General features: G+C 51.1%; 1 protein-coding gene across 2 annotated transcripts in view; it reads left to right on the forward strand.

Annotated features, from left to right (window-relative positions):
• PAK6 (p21 (RAC1) activated kinase 6) overlaps positions 1 to 24979 on the forward strand; it is a 36806-nt gene extending 11827 nt beyond the window's left edge. The window contains exons 3-11 of one of the 2 annotated variants that reach the window (XM_081142007.1): positions 174 to 276; positions 13701 to 13909; positions 14764 to 15417; positions 19978 to 20475; positions 20599 to 20732; positions 21065 to 21191; positions 21301 to 21426; positions 21857 to 21991; positions 23399 to 24979. In XM_081142007.1, the coding sequence (XP_080998133.1) occupies positions 13706 to 13909; positions 14764 to 15417; positions 19978 to 20475; positions 20599 to 20732; positions 21065 to 21191; positions 21301 to 21426; positions 21857 to 21991; positions 23399 to 23566 (2046 nt within the window). In that variant the 5' untranslated portion in view covers positions 174 to 276; positions 13701 to 13705 and the 3' untranslated portion in view covers positions 23567 to 24979. The remainder of the gene's footprint in view (positions 1 to 173; positions 277 to 13700; positions 13910 to 14763; positions 15418 to 19977; positions 20476 to 20598; positions 20733 to 21064; positions 21192 to 21300; positions 21427 to 21856; positions 21992 to 23398) is intronic. The other variant, XM_081142006.1, reaches the window with a different exon arrangement.
• Positions 24980 to 26218: the final 1239 nt, after the last annotated feature.

Consider the following 26218-nt stretch of genomic DNA (forward strand, 5'->3'; position numbering starts at 1 on the left):
CCTCCCCCTGAGCCCTGTGGAGATACCTCAGCCTCCCCTTGCGCTTGAGAAAGTGGCTTAGTGGGGAGGCTGATACGGAGAGGCTCGAATGCTCTGTATTCCAGCCATTCGCAAAATCCGCGGGGACACATATCACGTTTGTCACCATGACTTTCTGATCTGTTTCCACCCAGGCCTTGGAGGACTAGCAGGGAAGGTCCATAGTCTTCCCTCCCCTGGTGCCTGAGAGCTCTGCCCACTGACGGGTAAGGAGGCGAGACAGGCAGCCCGCCAGAGGTGAGTGAGGGACCTCCAGCCCTGCTAGGGTGTCCCGGAGCCCTTTGGAGACCATGATGGGAGATAGGTTGGAAGGGACAGTGGGCAGGTAGCTGGCCTGTTCTTGGGACTTTTAGGCAGCAGCAGTGGTCCTTTTTTTTTTTTTTTTTTTTTTAATTGATTGGAGAGAGAAAGGAAGGGAAGGGAGAGGGAGAAAGAGAGAGAGAGAGGGAAGGAGATGTGAGAGGTTGCCTGACACAGGATGGAGCCTGCAACCTAGGCATGTGCCCTGACCGGAAATCAAACCAGTGATCCTTCAGTGCTCGGGAGGACGCCCAATGAACTGAGCCAGGGCAGCAGTGGTCCCTTTTAGGTGCCATTTTTCAGTCCTTAGTGGATGTGCATTGTTACTTCCACCGCCTCAGTCCACAGCAGGCTGCTGGGCTTCAAATGCCCTGCCCTGCCCCCTGGCCCAGCCTCTGCTTGTCATCAGGTCTGATGCCTGTCTGATGCCTGTCTGGGGCAAGGCAGTGTCACCAAACCTGTGCACTGAACTCTTGCTTGGGAAAGAGGCTCTGGAACAGGAAGGGCAACAGCAGGCCCAGCCCCTGTGCTGAGCAGGCCAGGAGGCAGCCTCAGGCAGAGGTGCTACTCTGCATATCCCAGTCTGACAACATATTCCCAGCATCTCTAACCTGCTAAAATCCCTCCGGATTTTCTCGCACCCAGTGCGCAGCATCCAACCTGGGATATGGATGCTGCTAGGAACACTAAGGACTAAGACATAAAGAATCCCCAGGGTACAGACTGTGCTTTCTGTATCTTGCCCCATTCTGGTGTTCTTTTAGGCTCTTCTGAATTGTTTCTCTAGGTAGGGGATTTGAGGAGGCTTGGGTGTATCTGTGCTCAGGTCTTTTGTGGCTGGTACGGCATATATTGCAATTCTCTGAATTTTCCTCATGCCATGTATATGTCGTGGCTGAGAACACATTTGGAACCAGAAAAGGCTAGGTTCAAATCCTGACTTTGCCTTTGATTCTTTAGGTGAGTTGCTTTACTTCTCTCTAAACTTTAGTGTCCTGGGCTATAAAATGGGGAGGATCGTGCCTTCCTTATAGGATAGTTGTGAGGACTCACAGTGAGAAATGGGAACAGCCCAGCAAGGGACCACATCTCTCACCTCCACTTGATACTATTGGAAGAGCTGAAGCTACTAGGCTCTCCTCTCTTGGAGAACTTTGAGAATGGTCTGGCTCTGTGGCAGGAGATGATGAAGGTTGTTAGAGAAAAGCAATGGAAAGACAGTAAAGGCAGAGGGTCTATGGGGGGCAGGTAGTGAGGTGGCCCAGGGAAGGGGACATTTCTGGAAGGGAATCTGAATTTAGAGGCAGAAACAGCAACATGCTCTGTGCATGTCATACATGGTCACATGTTCATGGGTGACCCTGGTCACAGGTGTTGCCTCTGGTACAGGGAGCCTCTGGCTTGAATCTTTCAGTCCTATCTCTAAGTAGCTGTGTGATCTGAGACAGGTCATTTAACTTCTCTGGACATGTTAGAGGAGCTTGGAGCTTGAAGTTGGAGAGACCTGAGTTTGAATCCCAACTCCACACTTACCAACTCAAACAATTACTTCTCTCTAAGCCTCGGTTTCTTCACTTTGTAAAACAGAGATCGTAATATCTACCTCGTCGACTTGTGACCATTAAATGCACTAATAAAAGCGACCACCCAGCACAGTGCCTGGCATGTGCTGGGCGCTTTATGCATGTATATGTATATATTCCCTTTCTCATCTCCCTCCTCTTCCCAGCCTCCTCTCATCTTTAAAATGCACCCAGTAAAGTCTCCGTTTGGGCGCTTGCGGGAGGCAACCAACCAGTGTGTCTCTCTCACATAGCTATTTCTCTCTCTCATTTCCACTCTCTCTGAAAAGCAATGGAAAAAATATCCTTGGGTGAGGAAATAAATAAATAAACAAACAAACAAACAAACAAACAAACAATAAATAAATAAATAAATAAAATGCACCCAGTAAAGCAAGTTTGGACCAAGTCACAGGATATTGTGAACATAGGGTGAAGAGGAAAACAAAATAGACATTGACTGTTAAGGGCTGTAAAAAAATAATCTTTCTGTGTGTGTGATTGAGGACCTAATCTTGTGAGTGGGGGACTCTAGAGGTTCTTTCTGGCATTGCGTTGAGAACTCTGTGATGCTGTGATAAGGACTCCGGCCTCCGCAGGCAGAAGCTGTTGAAAATCTGGGCTGGTGAGGAGGTGCCTGGCCTGCAGCCCTCCCAGGAAGGCTATTCTTCTCTCCTTCCTTGGAGATAACCCTGTGCCCAGGAAAGCACAGTTCTGTGGACCCAGGAGGGGGTTAGGATTCTAAGTACAGTGAGCAGAGGCCGGAGGGCTGGGCTGGCTTGAGCTGCTGCTGGACCACATCACTGGCACTGCTGTGTGTGTAGGCTGGAGCTCGGCCTGAAAGCCTGAGTCAATATTGACCTTCTCTGGCTGGCCAGCCTGGCCCTTTGGCCTTTAATTCAACTGGAGTGTTGACACAAGTGATTGAATGAGCTTTATTATCATATTCTTTTCAGCAGCAGCCCCATTCTCTCTCCTCTGGGGATTCACCGAGACCTGCAGTGTGGGAATGATGACAGGGGCGGGGAGCCCAGACATGTGGGCTTGTTATGTGCACAGTGCCCTCTGCCCTGCACACACAGCTTCTCTCTAGGCCTTTCTAGGAGGACAACAGAACCTTAGTACTAGGTATCCTGGGGACACTCCACACTACAGCACAATGGCCCTGGGCAGATCTTACAGAGACCTCAGGCAATGGCGGTGAGGGCCAAGGCTTGGGTCTAGGACCCACCCACCCTGCAGGTGACAACTGAGCAGAAAAACAAAATTCTCTTAAGGCCCTTCCCCTAGTATATTTTGGGGGGCCAGGAAAGTGCGCTGGGGTGCATCTCCCAACTCTCATGTCATATAAAGAGGAGCAGATGGTTTTCCTGCACACCTGGTGGACGCTGAGGGAGGACAGAGCTCAGCTCCACACAAAAGATGAGTAGCAAGGGGACAGAGAGACAGAGGGCAGGGGCCTCAGGAAGGGGGAGGTGCTCCCATCACCAAACTTATTTGAGCAGTGTGTGAACAGGGGACAGGCTTCTGTTGGGAATGCCACTGCAGTTTGGGCAGGGACAGAGGGGAGGCCAGACCCATGAGCGATCCCACAGGGTATTCATTGCCATCTCTTCTGGCAGGTGGTGAGCTCAGGAGGGTGTCTAGCAACATCTAGTTGGAAAAGCAAGCTAAACTGCATGAGAGCAAGGATTTTGTTTTGTTTACTATGATGCCCGGAGCCCAGAGCAGAGTAGATGCACAATAAATACTTTTGAATAAATGAGTGAATAATATAATTTTATATTTAAACAAACTTCAGAAAGTAACGTTTGAGAAAAATCTTCTGGCTGATGAGAATACTCTGAAGGGGGGCAGGCTATTCTTGACTAGGGGCCGAGAGGCACCCAACTTGTCAGGAAGGGTGTGTGGGATGCCAGTTCCCAAAGAGGTATGAAGAAGTTGGCAGCCCGACTGCTGATGTCAGGGTGGGAGGGCCCAACTCTGGAGGTGACAGGGTCCTCTGTGGTCACTGTGTGACTGGATGGTGGCAGAAGTAGGAGTGCCTGTGTAATGGCTGTCGAACTCAGGGTCATACCTCTGCCTCAGTACCATGATTCTAGAATAGTTCCTTCCCCAAAGCAGCACCTTGGGTGGGCGGTGGGAGGAGACAGCCCACCGCAACCAGGTTCACATCAGGACCTGGGTCAGACAGATATGGCTGTGCCCCTTCTTTTCTGCTTGACTTGGGCAAATCATTAATCTCTCTGAACATCGGTTTCCTCATCTGCATGATGGAACTATAACAGTCTTATCTCACAGGCTTGTGGTGAGGAGATTTTGTATGTGAAATGCTCAGCCCACAACCTGGTGCTCGCACTAGGCATTCCCTGAGTGATGGTTACTAAAAACACCCAAAATGGACCCTCGAGCTAGAACAGATGCTGTGTCTCTTCTCACTGTACTTGGAAAAGCTGACAGAGGTGAAGGAGGAGTCCATTTCCTGGTCACCACCTGAAATGCTGAGGCCTAGAAAGGAAAGTGGGCCAAGGCCACAAGCCGGAGCTTAGGAACCCCATTCCCGGGGCCACACTGAGCCAGAGCTCAGCTCTGGTTAGCAGACCCTGAGCCTCCTGAAGAGGAAGCTGGGTGTGTCCCCCGCTCTTGCTTACTGGCACTCGGAGCAGGGCCCAGGGTGCAGCTGCCTCCTCTCTTCCAGTCACCGGGTGCTTCATTCCTAACAGACAGTTAACCAACTTCCCAGAACTTAACCAACCAAGCCCCACCCCCTTCAGAGTAGCTGCAAACTCCTTTAGACTTACTCTCTGGAAGCCACCTTCCCAGCCTGCTGTGCATTCCTGTGAATCCCTTCCTTGGACTAAGAGTCCTTTCCTTGAAAGGGATTTGATGTGTGGGAAAAGCCAAAACCCACTCAAAGCCGGGCCTGGAGGGTGAGGTGGGCGACCGAGTCAGACAGTGCCACTTCTGATGAAAGCAGAGGCGACAGGTTAGGAGAACAGTTGATGTTGGCTCAAGATGGGCCCCAAAGGTGATTTCCAAAGGGGACGCCTGGAAGTACTAGAGCATGTTTAAAAAATAGTTAGTCTCTCCCAAGGGTCTGCCTCAAAGGGCAGCACTCATTTGAACTCTGGTCTGAGGTTTAAATGCAGACATTTCTCTATAGCCCTGTCTTGGGTTTGTAGCGTCCAACAGCTTGGTGGCCCTGGCAAATGGATGTCTCCTCCCACAGGAGAAGCAATTTGAAAGGGTGACCCACATACTGTAGCTGCTCTGCTTACTCCTGTTATGGACTCCAGACTAGCCACACCACAGTGTCCTGCTCTGAGGGCCACCACCCAAACCCCATGTGGCCATGGAACAGTAGCATCATCCACAAAGCTCGGCCTACCACTCCTCCAGCCAGGCCCATGGGTTGCCCAACTTCAGGCTGAGTGAGACCCTGTGGAGGGGACCTCACATTGCTGGAGAGAATACACTCCTGCTGCTTTTGTGGCTTTTTTCATATATGCCAGGCCTGGATAGCACAGCCACCCACATGAGCTTTTTGGAGTAGGTTACCCATCCCCATCTTTGCAAGGCAAAAAGAAACCTGGTTTCAAACAAAGTGAGGGTCAGCCTGCAAGTCAGGGCAGCCCCAGCTCCCTTGGCTTCTGACTCACACATCAGCCCAGGAAAGAACCTAACAATCTTGGAAGAGGAAGCTGGCCCTGGCCCACCCCCTTCTGCATACTTGCATAAATTTTCTCAGGCTGCTCAGCCCCATTTTCATTCATAGAGACTGGGAAGGAGATTAACAGCAGCCCAGGGCCCTCAGAATGGGCATGGTGGATGGAGCAGGGACTTTGGAACTACATCTAGGGTCCAACTCCAACCCAGTCACTTCCTAGTTCTGTGACCTTGAGCAAGTTATTTAACCTCTCTGAGCCTCATCTGGATTTGTGAATAATAATAATTCCTACCTCCTAGAGCTGTTGTGAGGATTAAACGAGTTGAACCTTGGAAAGGGCCTAGCACATAGTAGGTGCTCAAGAACAGTAACTTCCCTTTCTGTCTTGAGTCTCCTCTAACATGACAGTCCCACCCTTCAGTGACCCCAACCTGTGGTCCCTTAAACTCTCCCACCAGCTCTGCCCTTGGGTTTATTGGGTGTGGCAGGACTTCCTCCAGAAAATCTCTGCCAGAAACTGACTGGCTCCTCACCTGCCAGGCTCTGGCTGGAGGAAGCAGCCTCTGCAGGAGCTGTGGCCAGGGAGCTTCCTTCTCACACTGGTTTGGACTGGGCTCTTCCTTCCCAGCACTGGCACTCCCCTCTGGTCCAGTCATGGGCCAGCCAGAAAGTACTATCTGTAGACATTCAGGAGAGGAATGTTCAAAGCATTTCTCAGTCACAACAATGCATCCCAGCCTGGGAAAGAATCCTTAGCACCTCCCTGCCCTGTGTTGGGGAGAGGTGTCAGACAGACAGGAGGTCACCCTGAGTCTGAGCTGGCCCCCTGCCTCTGTCTATTTCTACTGCAGAGTCTCAGGCCCACATCACTTCCTTCAGGCTCAGCAGAAGGAAAGGTAGGGACTGGCTGTCTAAAGAACGTCATCTTCCTCCCTCTTCCCTCCTCCCTCCTCCTTTCCCCTTTCTTCTTCCTCCTTCCTCCTTCCTCCTCAGGGGTATCTTCTTTGAGGAAAGCTTCTCCACTAGATAGATTGAGTGTGGATGTAAAGAGGTGAGATACTGGGGGTAGCAACTTTAAGGGCTGGCACAGCCTGATTTGCTTTAACACTATGCCCTCAGGGCTGATGCAGCAACTGCCGCCCCAGCCCAGGGGCGTTGGGCTTGGGTCTGAGGTAGGAGCCTGGGGTGAAAGATGGAGAACTAGAAAGGGCAACTTGAGGGGCCCTGTCTGGGCAGGTGTGCCTGAGGGCACGGGTTCTGTTGCTGGAAGGATGCAGGATGTTTTTGTCTCAGGTGTTTCATACCCAATGGCTTGGCAATATTAGATATTTGAATGGGTGAATGTCTCTTAGGAGCTCAGTCGTCATGGATCACCCTTTTCTTTCTTTAAAAATATTTTGGCCCGGCTGGGCGTGGCTCAGTGGGTGAGCATCGACCTAGGATCCAGGCGATCGGAGTTCGATTCCTGGTCAGGGCACATGCCCAGTTGTGGGCTTGATCAATGACTCTCTCATCATTGATGTTTCTATCTCTCTCTCTCCCCTCCTTTCCTCTCTCTGAAATCAGTAAAGATATGTTAAAATATATATATATAGTTTTCTTTAGAAAAGCAGTCCATTTTCTTTAAGGAAATTTAGAAGAATAGAAAGATGAGATAGGAGGGATCACCTGTAGCTCACCAATCAAACACAACAATGAATATTTTGCTGTATTTCCTTCAGCTGCTCATTGCATTCATACTACATTTATACATGAATATAGGTGAAATCTTTATTTTTATTTATTTATTTTTATTTTTATTTATTGATTTTAGAGGGAGAGAGGAAGGGAAGGAGAGAGAAACATTGATTGGTTGTGCCACTTATTGATGCATTTATTGGTTGATTCTTGTATTTGCCCTGAGCGGGGATCAAACCCAAAACCTTGACATACCAGGACCACACTCTAACCAACTGAACTACCCAGGCAGGACCTAGGTGAGATCTTTAGAAAGAAGCCCAACTCCTAACCTGTGACATCAGAATTCTGCTGTGTTGTGGAAGAAAAAGAGGTTCTGTGGAAAGTAACCTCACAGGATGATCTGATTAAAATTTCTAACTGGGCAGGTCATAGTGGGTAGTCACACCCCAGGCCTGTAACTTCTTTAGTAAAAGGCTTGTCTTTGCCTTAAGCAAGCCATATCCATTGTTTCTGTGCATCTTGGTTAGCACACCTTTGAAACGCCCCCTTTCAGACCTTCCTTCTAAAGCCTGAGAGCACATAATCTTAACTACCCTGTAATCCAATCCCACCTGCATGTAATAGTCCTAATGTTCCCTCTTTAATTTCAGTGCATAAAAGAAACTGCAAAACTGTTATTCTTGGGAGCATGTGAGATCTTGCTCTCCAGCATATGTTGTCAGTTTGGCTCAAATAAACTCATAAACGTTTTTTTTTCAATTCTGCTTTTGCCCTGCCGGCATGGCTCAGTGGTTGAGCATCAACCTATGAGCCAGGAGGTCATGGTTCAATTCCCGGTCAGGGCACATGCAGGCTCGATCCCCAGTAGGGGACATGTAGGAGGTAGCCGATCAATGATTCTCTGTCATCATTGATGTTCCTATCTCTTTCTCCCCCTCCCTTCCTCTCTGAAATCAATAAAAACATTTTTTTTTAATAACTTTTTTTTCAATTCTGCTTTGGACAAAGAAAACCTGGTAATTTAATTTGTCTCCAGGACCCCTGGGTATGGACAGGTTTTGGCCCCAGCAGGTTAGGGGCTTCAGGAGAGCCTACCAAACTTGGGCCCCATGTAGTCACTCACAGGGGCCCTGGGGTAGGCGGTGGCCAGACATTGGGTTCCCCCCTCTGCTGTCCCCACCACCACTCCCACCAGCTTTATTATTTTACCTTTCATATTTAGATCCGATTAATTTTGAGGGATGATATGAATTCATTTTTCAGGATTCCTTTTTTTTCATATGGATATCTAATTGCTTCACTACATTTATGGAAAAGGTCATCTATTCCCACCATATTGCAGTGTCACCTTTGTCATAAATTAAGTGACCTTATATGACTGAGTCTATTTCTGGATTCTCTTTTCTATTCCATTGTTCTATTCATCAATCTTTGTGCCAATTCCACACTATAGTAATTAATGTAGCTCTATAATAAACCTTGATATCTAGTAGCATAATCCTCCAACTTTGTTCTTCAAGATTGTCTTGGCCCTGGCTAGTGTGGCTTGGTTGGAGCATCATCCCATACACCAAAAAGTGGTGGTTTCAATTCCCAGTCAGGGCACATCCCTAGGTTGCAGGTTCGATCCCCACTGGGGGCTTGTGCATGTGGCATTTGATCAATGTTTCTCTCTCATATCAATGTTTCTCTCTCTCCCTCTCTCTAAAAACAATTTTTAAAAAATTAAAAAGATTATCTTGACTATTCCTGGCTCTTTATGTTTCTCTGTACATTTTAGAATCAATTTGTCAATTTCCACCAAAAGAAATACACTGGGATTTTGATTGAGATTGAAATAAATGTGAAGCCCGGCCGGGCTCAGCGGTTGAGCATCAACCTAGAATGCAGGCAATCGGGGTTAAATTCCCGGTCAGGGCACATGCCCGGGTTGCAGGCTAGGCAGCCGATCGATGACTCTCTCATCATTGATGTTTCTATCTCTCTCTCTCCCCCTCCTTTCCTCTCTCTGAAATCAATAAAGATATGTTTTAAGAAAAAAAGAAATAAAAGAAATAAATCTGTAGGTTAATTGGGAATAATTGACATCCTTATAACATTACGTCTTCCAATTTATGAACATTCTTTAATATCTTTAATTATTTTATGCTTTTCAATGTAGAAAACTTGTACATCTTCGGTTAGATTTATTCCTAGGTATTTGATATTTTTAAGGGAAAATGGTAAATGGAACCGGAAGGGTTTTTACCCTGATAACACTTCTGACATCAAATGAGAGAGTTTTTGTCTTCCTGAGACCGGTTCTCCAGCTTGGACACCAGCTGGGTATTCAACAATTCAGTCCAGTTGAATTCTGACCCTAATTCCCTGGAGTTCGCACAGACCCCACAGGTTCAGTCTCCCAAACTGCCCCTACTTCAGATTCCAGTTGCAAGTCTCGAGCTGCCTGTACCTCTAACCAACTGGCTATAAACAGGGGTTCCCATGACCCCGTCCTCAGGTTCGGTCATCTGTTAGAATGGCCCATGCAACTCAGGAAGGCACCTTACTTACTCTTGCCAGTTCATTATAAAACTCAGGAACAGCCAGACGGAAGAAATGCATAGGGCAAGGCGTGTATCGGGAGCATGGAACTTTCATACCCTTTCCCGACACCTCACTCTCCCCACACCTCAGTGTCCACAAACTCAGGAGCTCCCTGAATACTGTCATTTAGGGGTTTTTATGACATAGGCTTGATTGATTAAATCATTGACCGTTGGTGATTAACTCAATCTCCAGCCCTTCTCCCCTCCCCAGAGGTGGGGGCAGGGAGGCTGAAAGTCCCAATGTTCTTGTCACTCTGGGGATTCCAAGGGTTTTAGCAACTGTGTGGCAGGAATAGGGGACAAAGACCAAATTTCTACCACAGAATCTTTTTTTTTTTTTTTTTTTTAATATATCTTTATTGATTTCAGAGAGAGGAAAGGAAAGGGAGAGAGAGAGATAGAAACATCAGTGATGAGAGAGTCATTGATCAGCTGCAGCCCGCAACTCGGGCATATGCCCTGACCGGTAATCGAACTCCGATCGCCTGGATCCTAGGTCTACGCTCAACCGCTGAGCCACGCCTGGCCGGGCTCTACCACAGAATCTTTTTTAAAATTTCATTTTCTATTTGTTGCTGGTGTGTAGAAATACAATTGATCTTTATACATTGACCTTGAATCAGGAACCTTCTAAATTCACTTATCTAATCCCAATAGTTTGCATGTAGATTTTTCTGGATAGTCTATGCACATAATTATATCGTCCTAGGTAGTGCTGGCTTCACCACATTTTGCAAGAGTCCTGGCAGCCCCCCGTAGGTGTGGATTTCCCACCAGCTAAGTAACTGGCTCCGACTTCTAAATCTCTGCTCATCCCACCCCCAGAGCCTGAGCCCATTCATTGCTTCAGCCAGCTCCCACCCTCACCACAGTTCCAGACCCTAGCACTTTGCACCATCCATCTTTCTTTTCCTCAGGCCATCCTTTCTGCCTCTGTGAAAAATGTTCTGAAATTGCTGTTGGGGTAGCCTCAGAGCCATTTAGATGATTTGCTAAAGATGCTGTCCCCTGCAAAAACTGGGCCATCGGGCAGGGCAGGAGAGTTGAGGAGAAGGAGATTCTGGGGGGGGGGGGAGGGAGGTATTAGCCAGCTCTTCTATTTTTTTATTTTTATGTCTAGAGATAGAGGAGGGGGGGAGGGAGAGAGAGAGATTCATTGTTCCACTTATTTGTACATTCTTTGGTTGATTCTTGTATGTGCCCTGACCAAAGACAGAACCCACACTTTGGCATATGGGGAGAATGCGCCAACCAACTGAGCTACCTGGCCAGGGCCTTAGCCATCTCTTCTTTCACTCTATGGTGTGTCCCACCATCTCCAGAGGAGTTAACAAAGTGGGGGAACAGGGTGAAACCATCAGCTAACCTAACCCCAGGATAGAGAGTCTGTCTCAGATGCTGTTAGGACAGACTGAGAGGTGAAGACTCTTCTGTGGCCAAAGGCTTAGATAGAGGAGGTCAAGTTTTACCAAACCATCAAGAGTTGTCATGGTGGAGCCCTAGCCAGCTTGGCTCAGTAGTTAGATCATCAGTCTTCATACTGAAGGGTCTCTGGTTTGATTCCCTCAAGGGCATATACCTCGGTTGCTGGCTCGATCCCCAGCCCTGGTCAGGGTGTGTGTGGAAGGCAAGCAATCAATGTGTCTCTCTCACATTGATGTTTCTCTCTCTCTCTCTCTCCCCCTTCCACTCTCTCTCTAGTAAATAAATCAATTAATTCTTTTTAAAAAGAGTCAACATAGTGGACAGTTGTCTAATGCCTGAGGTCCCAGAAGTCAGGCCTGGCCCCTTGTCAGGTGAATCTGAGGTCGGGGTTTGATATCACTCCCAGACTAGTATCTGCTCACATTCCCGAGTCTGTAGGGCCCTGAGTTTAGAGACAGGGATACAGAAAAGTAACACAACAAGAGGAACAGCCCCCATTTACTGGGAATCTGCTCACTTAATACCCCCCAATCCCTGTGAGATATCTTTTATTTACCCTATTTTATAGATGAAGACCACTGAGGCTCAAATCATTTATGTATCTTGCTCAAAGTCTCCCCAGATTAGTGGGAGACTCCCTACAGCTCACCTGCAACTCAGACAGGTGTATGTCACTCCAAAGTCCTTGGTCCTTGGGGGTCCTGCATAGGGGACTTTGCCTGTAGGGCATGTTTGGTGGACTCCTGAACCTCAAGGTCCGGAAAAGTAGCTGACATTCCAAGGAGTATGACATGGATTCAGATAGATTCACACCTGGTAAAGTCTAGTTCGGAAGCTATGGCTGTTTGATCCCCCAGTCTTTCTGAGTGGGCACCATCTGCCTCACAGATCTGTGACCTACTCCAGAACCTGCTAAAGTGACCAGGAAAATGCTGTTTCCAGAGCAGGAGCCAAAAGAGAATGCCCTAGTATCCAAAGATACCCTAGTTCTATGATTAGATGAATGACCCCAAGCATTCAAGAAACAAACATGTGTCACAACCTAGAAGTGACTTTTCCAGGTAACATAAGAACCCACTGAGTATATTTTACCATGATAAAGAAAATTTTTAAATACCCAATGAGCTGCTTTGAGCCGTATCAGACACAAAAGCATTCAGTGGGCACCCGCTGACCCTGACTCCCATCACATGTGGCTCACAGTCAGGGACTTTCTGAAGGTGAGTCTAGAGCAGCCTTGGGAAGAGTCACTATCTCCTGGGCTTCCAGTCTCCCTCTCTCAGATCCTCGTGCCAGCAGCACTCTGAGCTGGTGAGGGAGCTCACCAGGGCCTTAGGCAAACCCCAGTCAGCAAGGAGAAGGAGGGAGGTTTGACTGCAAGGGATGTTTCGTATGGTCAGAGTTCTGGGACCCAGAGAGAGGCCCAAGGGGAGGTGGGCTTTCTCTTCCCTGGAGAGCTTTGCCCCTGAGCTAGCCAACCCTCGGGGCTTTCCAGAATTAGGGTCGAGCGCCTCGTAACACAAGGGCCCCAGACTGAGCGGCATGTCTGTGACTCAGTGGGTTGGCTTTTCATGAATGCTTGTGTCACATGAACCATCATCATCCTGGGACAAACCCGAGTTGAATGTGATAAAACAAAAAACAGAAAACTTTAATATACTATTGGATTCAACTTGCTAGTTTTGTTTAGGATTTTCATGTTAATGTTCATAAGTGAGATTAGTTCAATTTTTCCTTTTCTTGTACTATTTTTAAAAAATATATGTTTTTATTGATTTCAGAGAGAGGAAGGGAGAGGGAGAGAGAAATAGGAACATCAACGATGAGGGTCACTAATCAGCTGCCTCCTGCACGCCCCTGGGGGTGGAGCCCGAAACTCGGGCATGTGCCCTGACTGGGAATCAAACTCTGACCTTGGTTCATGGGTGGGTGCTCAGCCACTGAGCCTCGCTGGCTGGGCTTCTTGTACTATTCTTACCTCGTTGAAGAATCAGATAAGGTCATACTTACTTCTTAAAATGTGTTCACCAGCTTTCCTCCCTCAGCTTTCCTCCCTCTTTGACCCGTTTTTAATTCTTTGACAGTGGGTGATATTTGTAATGGGATTTGGATCTTATAAGAACACCTCCCCCAGAGTCTGCCTGCTCAACAAGGGACTGTTGGTACAGATGGGAAAACAAATACCTGTTTTCTTCAGTCTGTGTTGGCTTAAATATGGTGCTTTTGTTGTTTCTGAGACCCCTCTGCTGGGAGCTAGCAATTTTGCGGGGGAAGTGGGGATGAGAGGTGGGGGGAAGCCCTGGGCCCAGACAGGGGAGATGTGCTGGGGGGAGAGATCCCAGGGCCTGGTGCCCCAACACCCACATAGCCACCCCTGCTCCATGGGCCCAGTCTCCCATGAAGCCCCACCCTGAAGCTCAGCCAACCCTCCCCACGCAGGCACCATGTTCCGCAAGAAAAAGAAGAAACGCCCTGAGATCTCAGCCCCACAGAACTTCCAGCACCGCGTCCACACCTCCTTTGACCCTAAAGAAGGCAAGTTCGTGGGCCTCCCCCCTCAATGGCAGAACATCCTGGACACACTTCGGCGTCCCAAGCCCGTGGTGGACCCTTCGCGCATTACTCGGGTGCAGCTCCAGCCCATGAAGGTAAGGGGGGCGGCAGGGATGGTGAGGCCAAGTTCAGCCTCTCCTGCTCCACAGACGCTCCTGCCTGTCCAAACCACAAGGCACCTGGAGGAACCACCTAATTGCCAGCTATCAATTAGCCACTGTTTTCATTCCCTGCTAATCAGCCTCTCATTCTCTCCCGGGGTGACCCAGGGAGGAGGAGCCTGGGGAGTCCTCTAAAGGATAGTAGGGTTGCCAAGTATAGCAAATAAAAATACAGGCTGCCCAATAACATATGAATTTCAGATAACAACAAATCATCTTTTAGTGTTAAGGGTGCCCACGTAATATTGACCTGCAGCCCTGTGGGACTAGGGGATTTAGTTGTGTGGGTCCAGAGGGGAAGATCCAGGAGCCTTGGAGGGGTTGGGGGTCAGGATTTAGAGGCCAAAAAGTCAGCATGTGCAGAGGAGAGCCCTGAACTGGGTGCTCTTCACAGCTCCCAGAAGGCCACAGGCAGAGCTACAGAATGGCAGGCCCCAGGTGGCATCTGGAGGGCACCTCTCCAGATTCTCCTCAGCTCCCCAAGCTCAGCTGCCCACACCATTTGGCGTGATGGATTGTAACCCCCATGGTTACTTACCTGTGTGCCCTGCAGGATTGTGAGCCACATGAAAATGGGCCTTTTCCCAGTATTTCTGCACCAGAACAGGCCTGACCTGCCATGGGCCCTGGCAAATGACTGAAAAATTAAGGCTTGGATGGATGACATAGCAGGCAAGGTCCTTAAGTGTTCCTCCTCCAGGCCCCCAGGAAGGCTCTCTGGCCTGGTCCCAGGTGGCGCCTCCCTGCCATGAACAAGCCATTCACGCATTCTCTTCTCTCTCCTGCAGACCGTGGTGCGGGGCAGCTCTGTGCCCATGGATGGCTACATCTCAGGGCTGCTCAATGACATCCAGAAGTTGTCAGTCATCAGCTCCAACACCCTGCGTGGGCGCAGCCCCACCAACCGGCGGCGGGCACAGTCCCTGGGGCTGCTGGGGGAGGAGCACTGGGCTGCTGACCCGGACATGTACCTGCAGAGCCCCCAGTCTGAGCACACTGACCCCCACAGCCTCTACCTCAGCTGCAACGGGGGCACATCAGCAGGCCACCGGCAGATGCCATGGCCAGAACCACAGAGCCCACGGGTCCCACCCAATGGGCTGGCCACCAAGGCACAGTCCCTGGGCCCCACTGAATTCCAGGGTGCCACACAGCGCTGCCTGCAGCTGGGTGCCTGCCTGCAGAGCTCCCCACCCAGCACCTCACCCCCTGCAGCCACAGGGAGGCGTGGGACCAAAGCTGCCAGGCATGGCTCTGAGGAGGCCCGGCCACAGTCCTGCCTTGTGGGCTCAGCTGTGGGCAGGCCGGGCGGGGAGGGCAGCCCCAGCCCTAAGACCCAGGAGAGCAGCCTTAAGCACAGGCTGTTCCGGAGCATGTTCCTGTCAACTCCTGCCACAGCCCCTCTGAGCTGCAGCAAGCCAGGCCCTCCGCCCCAGAGCAAGGTAGGTCAGTGGGGCTTCCTTCTGAGGCCACTCTCAGCAGAGCTGGGAGCTGGCCTGGTAGGTGTCCACTGGGGAATGCATGTCAGGGACACAGGCCCTGCCTGGCCTTCCCCATTTGCAGGGTTGGGTTGGGGACAGCATGAGGGAACAAAATAATCAAGAAACCAGCTCAGCCTCAACTGAAGAGTCTACCCTGAACCAACTGCTAAGCCCTCTAAAGTTGTAAGCCAGGTTGTTTTCCGGGGGTCTTTGGAAGGGCTTATGGTACACCCAGCTTATACTCCTGCCCTCTTGGGTGTGGTTGGCAGACACCCCTGGAAAAAGCATTTTTTAACCACAAAAGCGCAGATCTTCCCTGCCCCCAGTGCCCAGCAACCCCCACCCAGGCCCCAGCAGAGATAGGGGCTCTAGCACTTGGGCAGGCCAAGGGCTCTCCTGCCTCCCTCTTCTCAGACCTTCTTTCCGCCTCCATCCCTCACTTGCCCAGTGTTCCCCTGAGGTTGTGCAGATGCTCCTGCACTGCCTCTCCCTCAGGTGCTCAGCAGTGTCCCTCCCTCCTCTAGTGAGGATACCCGCCCGCCTGCCTGCCTTCCCTTTTTCAGTGGTGGTGGTTTTGTGTAATTAACATTTCTGTAATGACTTATTCTCAAGTTTGCGTGCCATATGGAAAGATAGAGGGTTGAATTTGCCTGGGTCCAGAGGTAGCAGGAGAACGGACTATAGCCTATGTGACAGTCTCAAATGCACATATTTTTCTTATAAGAAAGGAGACAGTGAAGGGGGCCCTAACGGTGACATTTCTGGGCAGGCAGAGAACAGCTTTGCTTCTTAGGTGCCCTATGGCATCCTGTCTGTGGTGACAATAATATCCTTTCCCATTTGGTAGATGAGAAGACTGACTCAGAGAGGGTGAGTCAGGGAAGGAAGGCACAAGAGGGCCTCGGCTCAGGAAGGCTTGGCTGTCTTGGCAGCCACTTGATCGCTAGCTCCTTCCTGAAAGACAGGCAGCAGTGAGCTTGGCCGGCAGCACGAGGCTTCTAAGTCAGACCTAAGAAACAGGCGGCTCAGTGATGGAGGCTTCCCCCCCTGGAGGAGGACAAGCCTGGGTCCTCCCCTCTCAGTGGTGGCGCCAGCTGGTGCAGCCTGAACATGGGTGGGGAGTCTGGGGAGTGGCCTGGACCTTTCTAAGTCACTGCCAGCCCAAGGTGCCCGGGGAAGTCTCTGGGCTTTGTGTACTCCAGCCCCCCACGGGGACAAAGGACAGTGGGCTGGTATCCCCTGTGGGTAGGACTCTGGGGGACAAACAGATGAGGTGTGGCTTGATGTATCCGTTCATGTAAGGAACTTGAGTGTCTGAGCTGAGGAGCCTGGAAGGCTGTGCCCCTGGGGAGACATTCTCCAGAAAAACAAGGTGGGAGCAGCACAGTGCACACTGCCAGGGAGGTCAGAATGGGAACTTGACTGCTCCCTGGCCTCTTGGGAGTCCTTTGGAAAGGCTTTAGGGACTTGGAAAGAGGGGGTGTCAACACTGGGCTTGGCACAGACATGCATGTTTCTGGGCTTCTGGCAGCCCCCGCAGCAGGGCAAGGGCTGCCCACCCAGCCTCTGTCGGCCTTCCCATGCCTGCACACTTTACTGAGTACCTGCCACGGGCCACTGCTGCTGGGTGTGCAGGCCTGGGCCCTGCACCTGTGGGGGGAGGAGGTGCTTCTCTTGGGCTTGGAGACACCACAGTTCCAAATCCAGCAGAGTGCTCTCCTTCTCAGCACGTTGGATATATGTTTCTAGATAAACACTCTAAGCCAGGCCTCCAAAGGCAGCGCTGAGGCTTCCTCTGAGCCACTCTGAGCCAGGGTTTCTCAACCCTGCACTGTTGACATTTGGGTCAGATGATCCTTTGTTGTGGGGGCTGTCCTGTGTATTGTAGGATATTTAGTAGCATTCCCGCTCGCTACCCACTAGACCCTAGCAGCACCCTGTCAGTGGGATAACCACAAATCCTTCCAGATATTGCCAAATGTTCCTTGGGGGGCAAAGTCACCCTCAGTTGAGAACCACTGCTTTAGGCAAATTACCACACAGATGGGAAGCCCCAGGAACCCCCAGACGAAGCCAGCAGCCAGGCCTCTATACCTCAGCATATGCCAAAATCTGGCTCTGGACACACTCAGCAGCTCCCATAGTGGCACTGGTACCCTGCCAGGTCAGGCTGCCAGTGGCCATAGTGTGCCAGGAGTGGCTGCAGGGCTTGTGGCCCTAGGGCTCTTGGGCTCAGCCCAGACAGCTTGGCCTCTGGTCACTCACTTTGGCTAAAGAGCAAAAGAAGACCTCGAGTGGGGGCAGGAAAGCCAAAGAGGTAAGACAGTTGTAAGTCTGGGGAATTTAGAGGCAGAAAGACCTCAATAATCGACAAACATTGTTTAAGCCCCTACTGTGTACCATGTACTCCATTATATGCCAGCTATATACATGATACCAATAGGACTATAGCATAGGGATCAGGGGGCAGGCTGAGCGGGGCTGAAGTCTGGCCTTGCCCCTTACTACTTAGTGACTCTGGGCAAGTTGCTTCTCTCTGATCCAGTTTCCTCATCTACAAATGCAATAATGATAGTACCCATAGGATAATGAAATAACCACAGGGCTATGAGAGTTAATGAGGCAATGCATTTAAGGGCCTTGTCAAAGTGTTAAATGCTCAATAAATGGTTTTATTATTTTTTAATATTACAACATGGCCTCTGCCAGTGGGGCACTTACAGTACAGCCCCTAGGCCCACAGCTGGAGAACCCAGTGTGACAACCATGGCTCAGGAAGGGAAACGGGGCATCATTGTAACGTCATAAATGACTCTGCTGGTAGCTTCCTGCGCAAGGTCTCAGTCACACAAGTAACTCCAGAATTAATCCAGATCTTGTAAAATTCATTAATTTCAGCTTTGTCTCCTTTCCCTTTCTTGGTGTGGTTTAGCAAGTTTCATCTGGTCCTTTCCTGTGGTTACATTAAGTAAAACTCTCTCCTTGTGGAGACAGGCAGCAGGGCCAATGGAGGGACACTTGGGACCCACCACTACTGCGGTGAAGACCAAGCCTGGCCCCAGGACGCCCATGTCCTGTGTCCCAGGCCACGTCAGTGCTAGGCTCTCGGCTCTCTGCAGGCAGGGAGAACTGCTCGACCTAGACAAGGCCAGGGCCTGTAGTAGGGGTGGGACCCAAGAAGCCTGGGGAGCTTGCTCTGGCTGAGCCCAGTGGGTCCGAGGCCCAGACTTGGGGTTTCCAAGCTAGTAGCTCAGCCCAAGCTGGCTGCTTAAGAAGATTTCCTGAAAGTTGATTCAGCTCTAGGAGCCAGGACCAGGAGCCACTGGGCACCTAGACAACCACTATGTGATGGGTTCTGAGAAGTTCCAAGAAGGCCTCTCTGCAGTCCCTGGAGGTCCACTGTAGGTTATGTAGGGCCCTCTCCCCGTGCCCCCCCCTTTTAAAAAAAATTTTTTTTTTTTTTAATATATCTTTATTGATTTCAGAGAGAGGAAAGGAGAGGGAGAGAGAGAAAGAAACATCAATGATGAGAGTCATTGATCGAGCCCGCAACCTGGGCATGTGCCCTGACTGGGAATCAAAGCCTGATCACCTGGATCCCAGGTCGACGCTCAACCGCTGAGCCATGCCTGGTCGGGCTCCCCATGCCCCTTTTAAAAACACATAATCCATAGTCATGTTGCACACCACCAGCTGCCTGGGGAGAACCCCAAGGAGAGGGTCATTTCCTGGCAGGGCTAGCAGGAGAGTTTGGGCTGGGAAAGGCATTTCCAGGGGTGGGCCCAGTCTGCCATTCCTCCATCTTCCCTCCCTCCCCGCAAGGATAGGCCCTACCTTTCCTTCCTTGTGGGGGGTTCTGAGGCAGGAGTTTCATGCTTAGGAGCAAGTGGAGGGGCTTCTCTGGGGAGCCCTTAGAAAAATTCCCCAGGATCTCTGGCCCAAAGGTTGGATTTGGCTAGACCTACCCTCCTGATCCCAAATCTCTCTGGTACCATATCCCCAGCCCAGGGGGTCCTAAAAGCCCCCAGATGAAAACATGGCTCTGTGGTCCTCTATGGGGAACAAAACAGGGCTTCTGCCTGCATGGGCCCTTGGGTGGGAGAACCATGGGAGCAACTGCCCTGACCCAGATTCCCCAGGTGGCCCCGCAGCAGAGGGGGAACTGCCTCTCGGTCGCCTCCCTGGGGTCTGGCTGTCAATTCCCTAGGAAGAAACACCCAGCACAAGGACACCCCAGGGACTCTGCTTTCTTTGTCTTCTCAGGAGCAGGCAAATTGGATGTAGAGAGCTCTTGTTTGGTCTGTTCAGCTGGGAACAGTGGGGGCTGGTTTCCTGAGCAGAACTGTGGTTTGACTTCAGCTCCGTTTAAAAATCTTTGCTTGTGGCACCTCCCCAATTTGGCCTGATGCCCTGCTTAACCCTGCTCATGTCCAGGAGTCCTAGCAGCCACCCCCTGCCTCTGAGAAGTTTGCTCCAAACATTCCCACAGCCAAACCTCTTTCTGTTTCTCTTTCCTTACAGCCCAACCCCTCATTCCGACCGCCACAGAAAGACTCCCCGACAAACCTGGTGGCCAAGGCCCAGTCCTTGCCCTCAGGCCAGTCCATGGGCACCTTCAGCCCTCTGACCACCTCAGATACCAGCAGCCCCCAGAAGTCCCTCCGCACAGCCCCAGCTGCCGGCCCTCCTCCAGGACGGTCTTCCCCTGCTGGCTCCCCCCGCACCCGGCACGCCCAGATCAGCACCAGCAACCTGTACCTGCCCCAGGACCCCACTGTAGCCAAGGGTGCCCTGGCTGGTGAGGACACAGGCATCGTGACACATGAGCAGTTCAAGGCTGCACTCAGGATGGTGGTGGACCAGGGTGACCCCCGGCTGCTGCTGGACAGCTACGTGAAGATTGGCGAGGGCTCCACAGGCATTGTCTGCCTGGCCCGAGAGAAGCACTCGGGCCGCCAGGTGGCCGTCAAGATGATGGACCTCAGGAAGCAGCAGCGCAGGGAGCTGCTCTTTAATGAGGTGGGAGGAGAGGGTGGGTGTGGGTGGGCATCAGGGATGGGAAAGTAGCACCGAGCCGGCTGGAGAGGTGCGAGTAGGGAAGTGAGGTCTGCCCGGCACTCAGGCGTCCCCACCTGCCCCCAGGTGGTGATCATGCGAGACTACCAGCACCTCAACGTGGTGGAGATGTACAAGAGCTACCTGGTGGGCGAGGAGCTGTGGGTGCTTATGGAGTTCCTGCAGGGCGGGGCCCTCACGGACATCATCTCCCAAGTCAGGTGGGCAGCTGGAGGGCTGGGGCCCCATGCTAGCTGCCTCCACCATTGCCCTGGCAGGGATATCAGGCAGCCTGGGGCCCAGGAAACTTGGGGGAACTATCAGATCATCCTGACTATCCCCTGTCTGTTTGGGTTAATAGACCCAAGGGCCTCAGGGGAGTGGGAGGATAGGTGGCATCCAGCCTAGGCCCAGGCCCATTTCCACCAGGGCTCTGTTCTAACTGAGCTCCCACACACATTACCCAGGAGCTGAGGCCTGGTACCAGGGGCACCTACTCTCCCAGCCAAAGCTAACATTCTCTTCCAACGGTGGCCCTGCCTTCCCTGTCCAGGCTGAACGAGGAGCAGATTGCCACTGTGTGTGAGGCCGTGCTGCAGGCCCTGGCGTATCTGCACGCCCAGGGTGTCATACACCGGGACATCAAGAGTGACTCAATCCTGCTGACCCTTGATGGCAGGGTAGGTCCCTCCCCACTCTGGCACACACGTGTCCCCCACTTCCTTGCTCCCAGCATGGCTCCTCCTCCTGGTTCACAACTCCACTTTTTCCCTCTTACCTCAACCCCAGGTAAAACTGTCAGACTTCGGATTCTGTGCTCAGATCAGTAAAGACGTCCCTAAGAGGAAGTCCCTGGTGGGAACTCCCTACTGGATGGCTCCTGAAGTGATCTCCAGGTCTCTGTATGCCACCGAGGTAACTGTTCTCTCTATCCCCCAGTCCTCCCAGAAGAGGCTTGGGAACACACAACTCTTCCACTTTTGGCCCCCTCCCACCAAAAATAGCCCTGATTCTCAGGCTCCCACTTAGTCAATACCCTACCCTACTGCCCATTTTCCCTTCTTGAATGGGGCCTGTGACTTTGCTGCCACAAACTGGTCCCAAAAATGCTCCTTCCCAGCTCAAGGACAAGGGGTATGGCCAGGCTTCCCCATGTGTGATGGCATTTCTCAGAGTGGCTGACAGCTGTGTCCCTAGTCAAGGTTACTCATGTAGGAAGTAACTGTCCACAGGGCAGTTGGCCAGGAAGGAGACCAACTCACTAAAGAGAAGTGGGACCAGCTGTCCCCTCCCCCGCAGCATGCTGCTACCAAGAGCCAGACTCTGAGACATTCTCCTCCTGCAGGTGGATATCTGGTCTCTGGGCATCATGGTGATTGAGATGGTGGACGGGGAGCCACCCTACTTCAGTGACTCGCCAGTGCAAGCCATGAAGAGGCTCCGGGACAGCTCCCCACCCAAGCTGAAAAATTCTCACAAGGTCAGTCTGTGCATAAGGTGTGACCCTATAGACCCCATTCTTCCTTAGGCTTTGAGGACCAGACCCTGGGCTCCCAGGCCCAGCGTCTCTGTTTCACAGAAGCCAGAGGGTCTGGGCTCCTGGAAAAGGCACCTCTTTCTCCACACAAAACCTGCACCTAGGCATGGAGCCACACCTATACATAAACTCCCAGTGTCACTCCAACAAGTTTCTCCCTCAAGCAATTGACAGGAGCCAGAAAGAAGGGAGAGCAAAGCTGCCAGGAATCCCTGATGTTCTGGGGAGGAATCTAGAGAAGCTAACTGAGCTTCTGCTAACCCCATCTGTCAGCAGAGCCAGCACAGTGTTCCCCAGTCTATCACAGTGAATCAGCTTGTGCTCCCTTACTGCACATCCTCACTACATCTGAGCCACAGTGTTTCCCTTAAAACCTCTGTGTGTGTGTGTGTGTGTGTGTGTGTGTGTGTGTGTGTGTGTGTGACCAAATCCACCCAAACCAGCAGGCCTAACTTGTGGACACCCCTGTCTAGTGGCCAGGACAGCATAGGGCTGCAAAATGGCACTGCCATCTGGTGGCCAGAGTGAGAAGTGTTCCAGAGGGTTGAAGCCCAGTCCCTAAAGGGCAAAATAGTTCTGTGGCCCCAACACTGCTGGATGGGAGGACATTCAGTAAACCCCTCCGAATCAGCTGGTCCTTAGAGACCACTGCTGACCCCAAGATTAGCAGATTAGGGGAGAGTTCTAGTGGACTAATTCCTCAGAGGAGATAGCCTTCTGTGACAGCCCAAGACTTAGCCTCACCCTAAGATATTGGCTCAAAATGAACCAAGATAAGCCCTTGACTTAAACTCTAAGGCTTAGAGCAATAAAGAAATCTTTCTTTTCAGGGTTCACCTTGTTCTTTTTTATTTTTCAAAAACTTCTTCATCCCTGACTTGTTTTCTGTCCTCACTAAAGCCCTATGTGGCAGACAGAGCAAGCATATTTTATTATTAGCCCATTTTGCAGATGAGAAAACTGAGGTCTAGAGAAAATTGCAACTTGCTGGAGATCAGAGATAAACCCCGGACCATATCACTGATACCAATCCCATACCCCTTTCCATAGAACCTGAACGCGAAGAGAGCCCAGAGAAGCAGGGTGTGGAATGGTCTGTGTTTAGAGCCCAGCTTCCCCAGCACTCCAGGCACCCTAATTCCATTGCTCAGCAGCACCCCCTGGAGGCAAACTGGCCGCTTTTCCTTGACTGATGCTGATTTTCTTTACCTCTTGATAATGACACCTGGGAGGTAGCAGGAAGAAAGAAGAGAGAGAATTTAAGACTTTCAAATGATGGTGGGGTCAGGCAGATGGGTCACCCCAAAAGGACTGCAAATTGTAGCTTCTTCTCACTGCCCGTCTCCACAGGTTTCCCCAGTGCTGCGAGACTTCCTGGAACGGATGCTGGTGCGGGACCCCCAGGAGAGAGCCACTGCCCAGGAGCTCCTGGACCATCCCTTCCTGCTGCAGACTGGGCTCCCTGAGTGCCTGGTGCCCCTGATCCAGCTCTACCGCAAGCAGACCTCCACCTGCTGAGCCCACCCCAAGTGCACCTGCCACCTGTGCCCATAGGCAGGGGACACTGGGCAGCCAGCTTGCTGGCAGGGCCTGCTTGCTTCATTCTCAGTATTCTCTCCAAAGATTGAATGTGAAGCCCCACCCCCACCCTCCTGCCCCTCAGCCCACTGGGCCAGGCCGGACCTGCCCCTTAGTCTCTCTCCCCCTCAAGAGAGTCCCCAGTTGCCTTTGGGATGATAGAGACCCCTTTTTCAGGATGACCCTTTGTTATTTGCACAGGGATATTTCTAAGAAACACGGAGACCAGCACTTCTGGCCACTGCAGCCAACACAGCAGAAAAGGCTGCTGCGGTTTTTTAAAAGCAGTTGTACACTAGCATCCCAGGCCACCAGGAGGGCAGAGTGCCTGCCTTCACCAGGATACTTGCTGTTCTCAGTTCCAATTCCAAACCCTAGAGTCTCGAGAGGGCCATAGGGAAAGTTTTTATTACCTGAATCCATCTTCTTCCCTTGTGTCTGACTTCCTGAAGACACAGTCCCACCTGCACCTGCTTCCTGACCCACCTGCACTGACAACACACAACACTCATGCACAGCCTGTTCTGAACTGTGAACAGGCCGTGGGAGGCAAAGGGACATTTTCCCAGTGAGAGAGAAATAATGGGGGTTGGTGGTAAAGGTGGTGTCACTTTACAGGATGCACGTGCTCATGTGTGCTTGTGTGCCTGTGTGTGTGCCTGTGTGTGTGTATAAGTGGAGGAAGGTCACCCTGACAGCCTGGCCCCTTCAGTAAGGCTTCCTTATTCTCTTTCCCACTAAATTCTGCTCTGAAGGGACCTGCTTTCTTGGCCTGGCTTCCACCCCTTAAGTCCTGTGTCTCTCCTGGACCAATCAAGAGGTCTGTATTGAGGCTGATGCATCCTGCGGGCTGGGCAGCTCTCCAAGTTTCTCCTGTACTATGGAGTCTGCCAGGCCAAGTATGCAAGGGTGAGGAAACTGTTTTACCTGTGAGCTTCATCTCAATAACCAGGACATCAGGGACCCTTTCTTTTAAAAATCCTGGTCTGGGGGAGGTGAACCAGCTCTGGGGATTCCATCATGTCAAGACAATGGGCAACCCATTTGTGCAAACCATCTGCCCCTCGCTGCCTCCTCAGGCACCTGTCTCCTTGTCCACCTTCAGGGCTGTTGTGAGACAGGAGAGCCCAGGGAAGAACTCCAGGTGTCTGGGCCCTATCTAGATCATATTTTTAGATTCCTGTTCCCTAGTGGCCTGATTTGGGGCAAAAAAAAAAAACTAAAAAAAAAAAAAATTGCAAGGACTTTTTTTTAAGGGTCAAAGTTTTAAAAACAAAAGCATCTTCCCTCGAAACTTTTGTGAATTGTTTGCACTTGTGCCTGTTTTAAATTAAACTTGAGTGTTCAAAACCTCTGGACTTCCTATTGTCTCTGGGGGTGGAGCCAAGCTGCCTTTGAGCTGGACACTCTGTAGTGGGTGTCTAGTGTGGCCCTTGTCCTCCCCAACGCAAGCTTTCCAGTGGCCACTAGTCCACAGAATACCCAACTCCCTGGTGGTGTGTGGGCAGGGAATGAGGGAAACAGGAAGTGAAACACCCTTGGGACTGAAAGAGCTGAGAAATAGCCTCCTTCCCAGGGGAGAAGAGCCCAGCCAGGAGAGCCAGGGCCATGCTGGCTTGCTGGCGCAACACAGGCTCTGGGAGCAGCCACCGGGGCTGATGACCACTTTCTGCAGCAGCTTCTCCCTTCTGTTTGCTTCTCACTCCTTGGAAAGTCAAAGGCTACTCTCCTCGAGCTGTCCATAGGAAGGGGCCTAGAACTGCTTCCAATGAGAAAGCTGTCTCCATTTCGGTTCTCAGAGCTGAGGGAGACAGTGAGTTTTGAAAGAGCAGTGCAGTGGCTGGAAATCAAGAAACCTGAGTTCTAGTCCTGGGAGTGGGATGGGTAGATGAAATTATCTTGAAACTTGTAGCTCTGACACTGATTCCAGTACTTCCTGAGAGCTCATCCTACCCCCTAGCCCCGGGCTCACTGAAACCTCTTAACCAGGAGCAAGAAGCCATGCAGACCATCTCCTGCTCCTCACAGCATTCACACCTAGATAGCTGCCATGGTCCAAGGGCCCCAGTCCCACCAGCTCAGCCAGAAACAGCACCTGAGTCTTACCTTCTAGAGGCAGCCACAGTGGGACAGGCAGAGATGGAGGCAAGTGCACTCATCCACCTCTCCAAAACAAAGGGAGCCCACAGGCGGGAGTGGTTGGTAAGGCAAAGAGAGGCCAGTTCTCGCAACTGAACAATACTGGGTTTATTAACTATTCTTTTGAGTATTAATAGTCCTTCCACCACACAGTGTCATTCAAAAAGCATCTGTGTACGTCATTCAGCCTCACACAGACCAGTTCTGAGTTTGATCTTAGAGTACCAGACTCCAGCGGCATGGGTAACTTCACAATGACAAAAGCAAAGAGAGTTGGAAAAGCAAAATGTTTAGAAAGTCTCTTCCAAAGTGGAGAGAGCTAGAGAGGACCCCAGCCTCAACGCCTTTGGGCTGACAATGAGGAAGTTCAGGAGAGCAAATGTGGTGAAACATTTAAGTTCTGCACAGGGCTGGGCCTGGTAAATCTGCAAGAACAGCAAGTCAGTCAGACAC

This window comes from Miniopterus schreibersii, assembly GCF_964146895.1.
Source record: "Miniopterus schreibersii genome assembly, chromosome: 1".
NCBI classification, from domain to species: domain Eukaryota; kingdom Metazoa; phylum Chordata; class Mammalia; order Chiroptera; family Miniopteridae; genus Miniopterus; species Miniopterus schreibersii.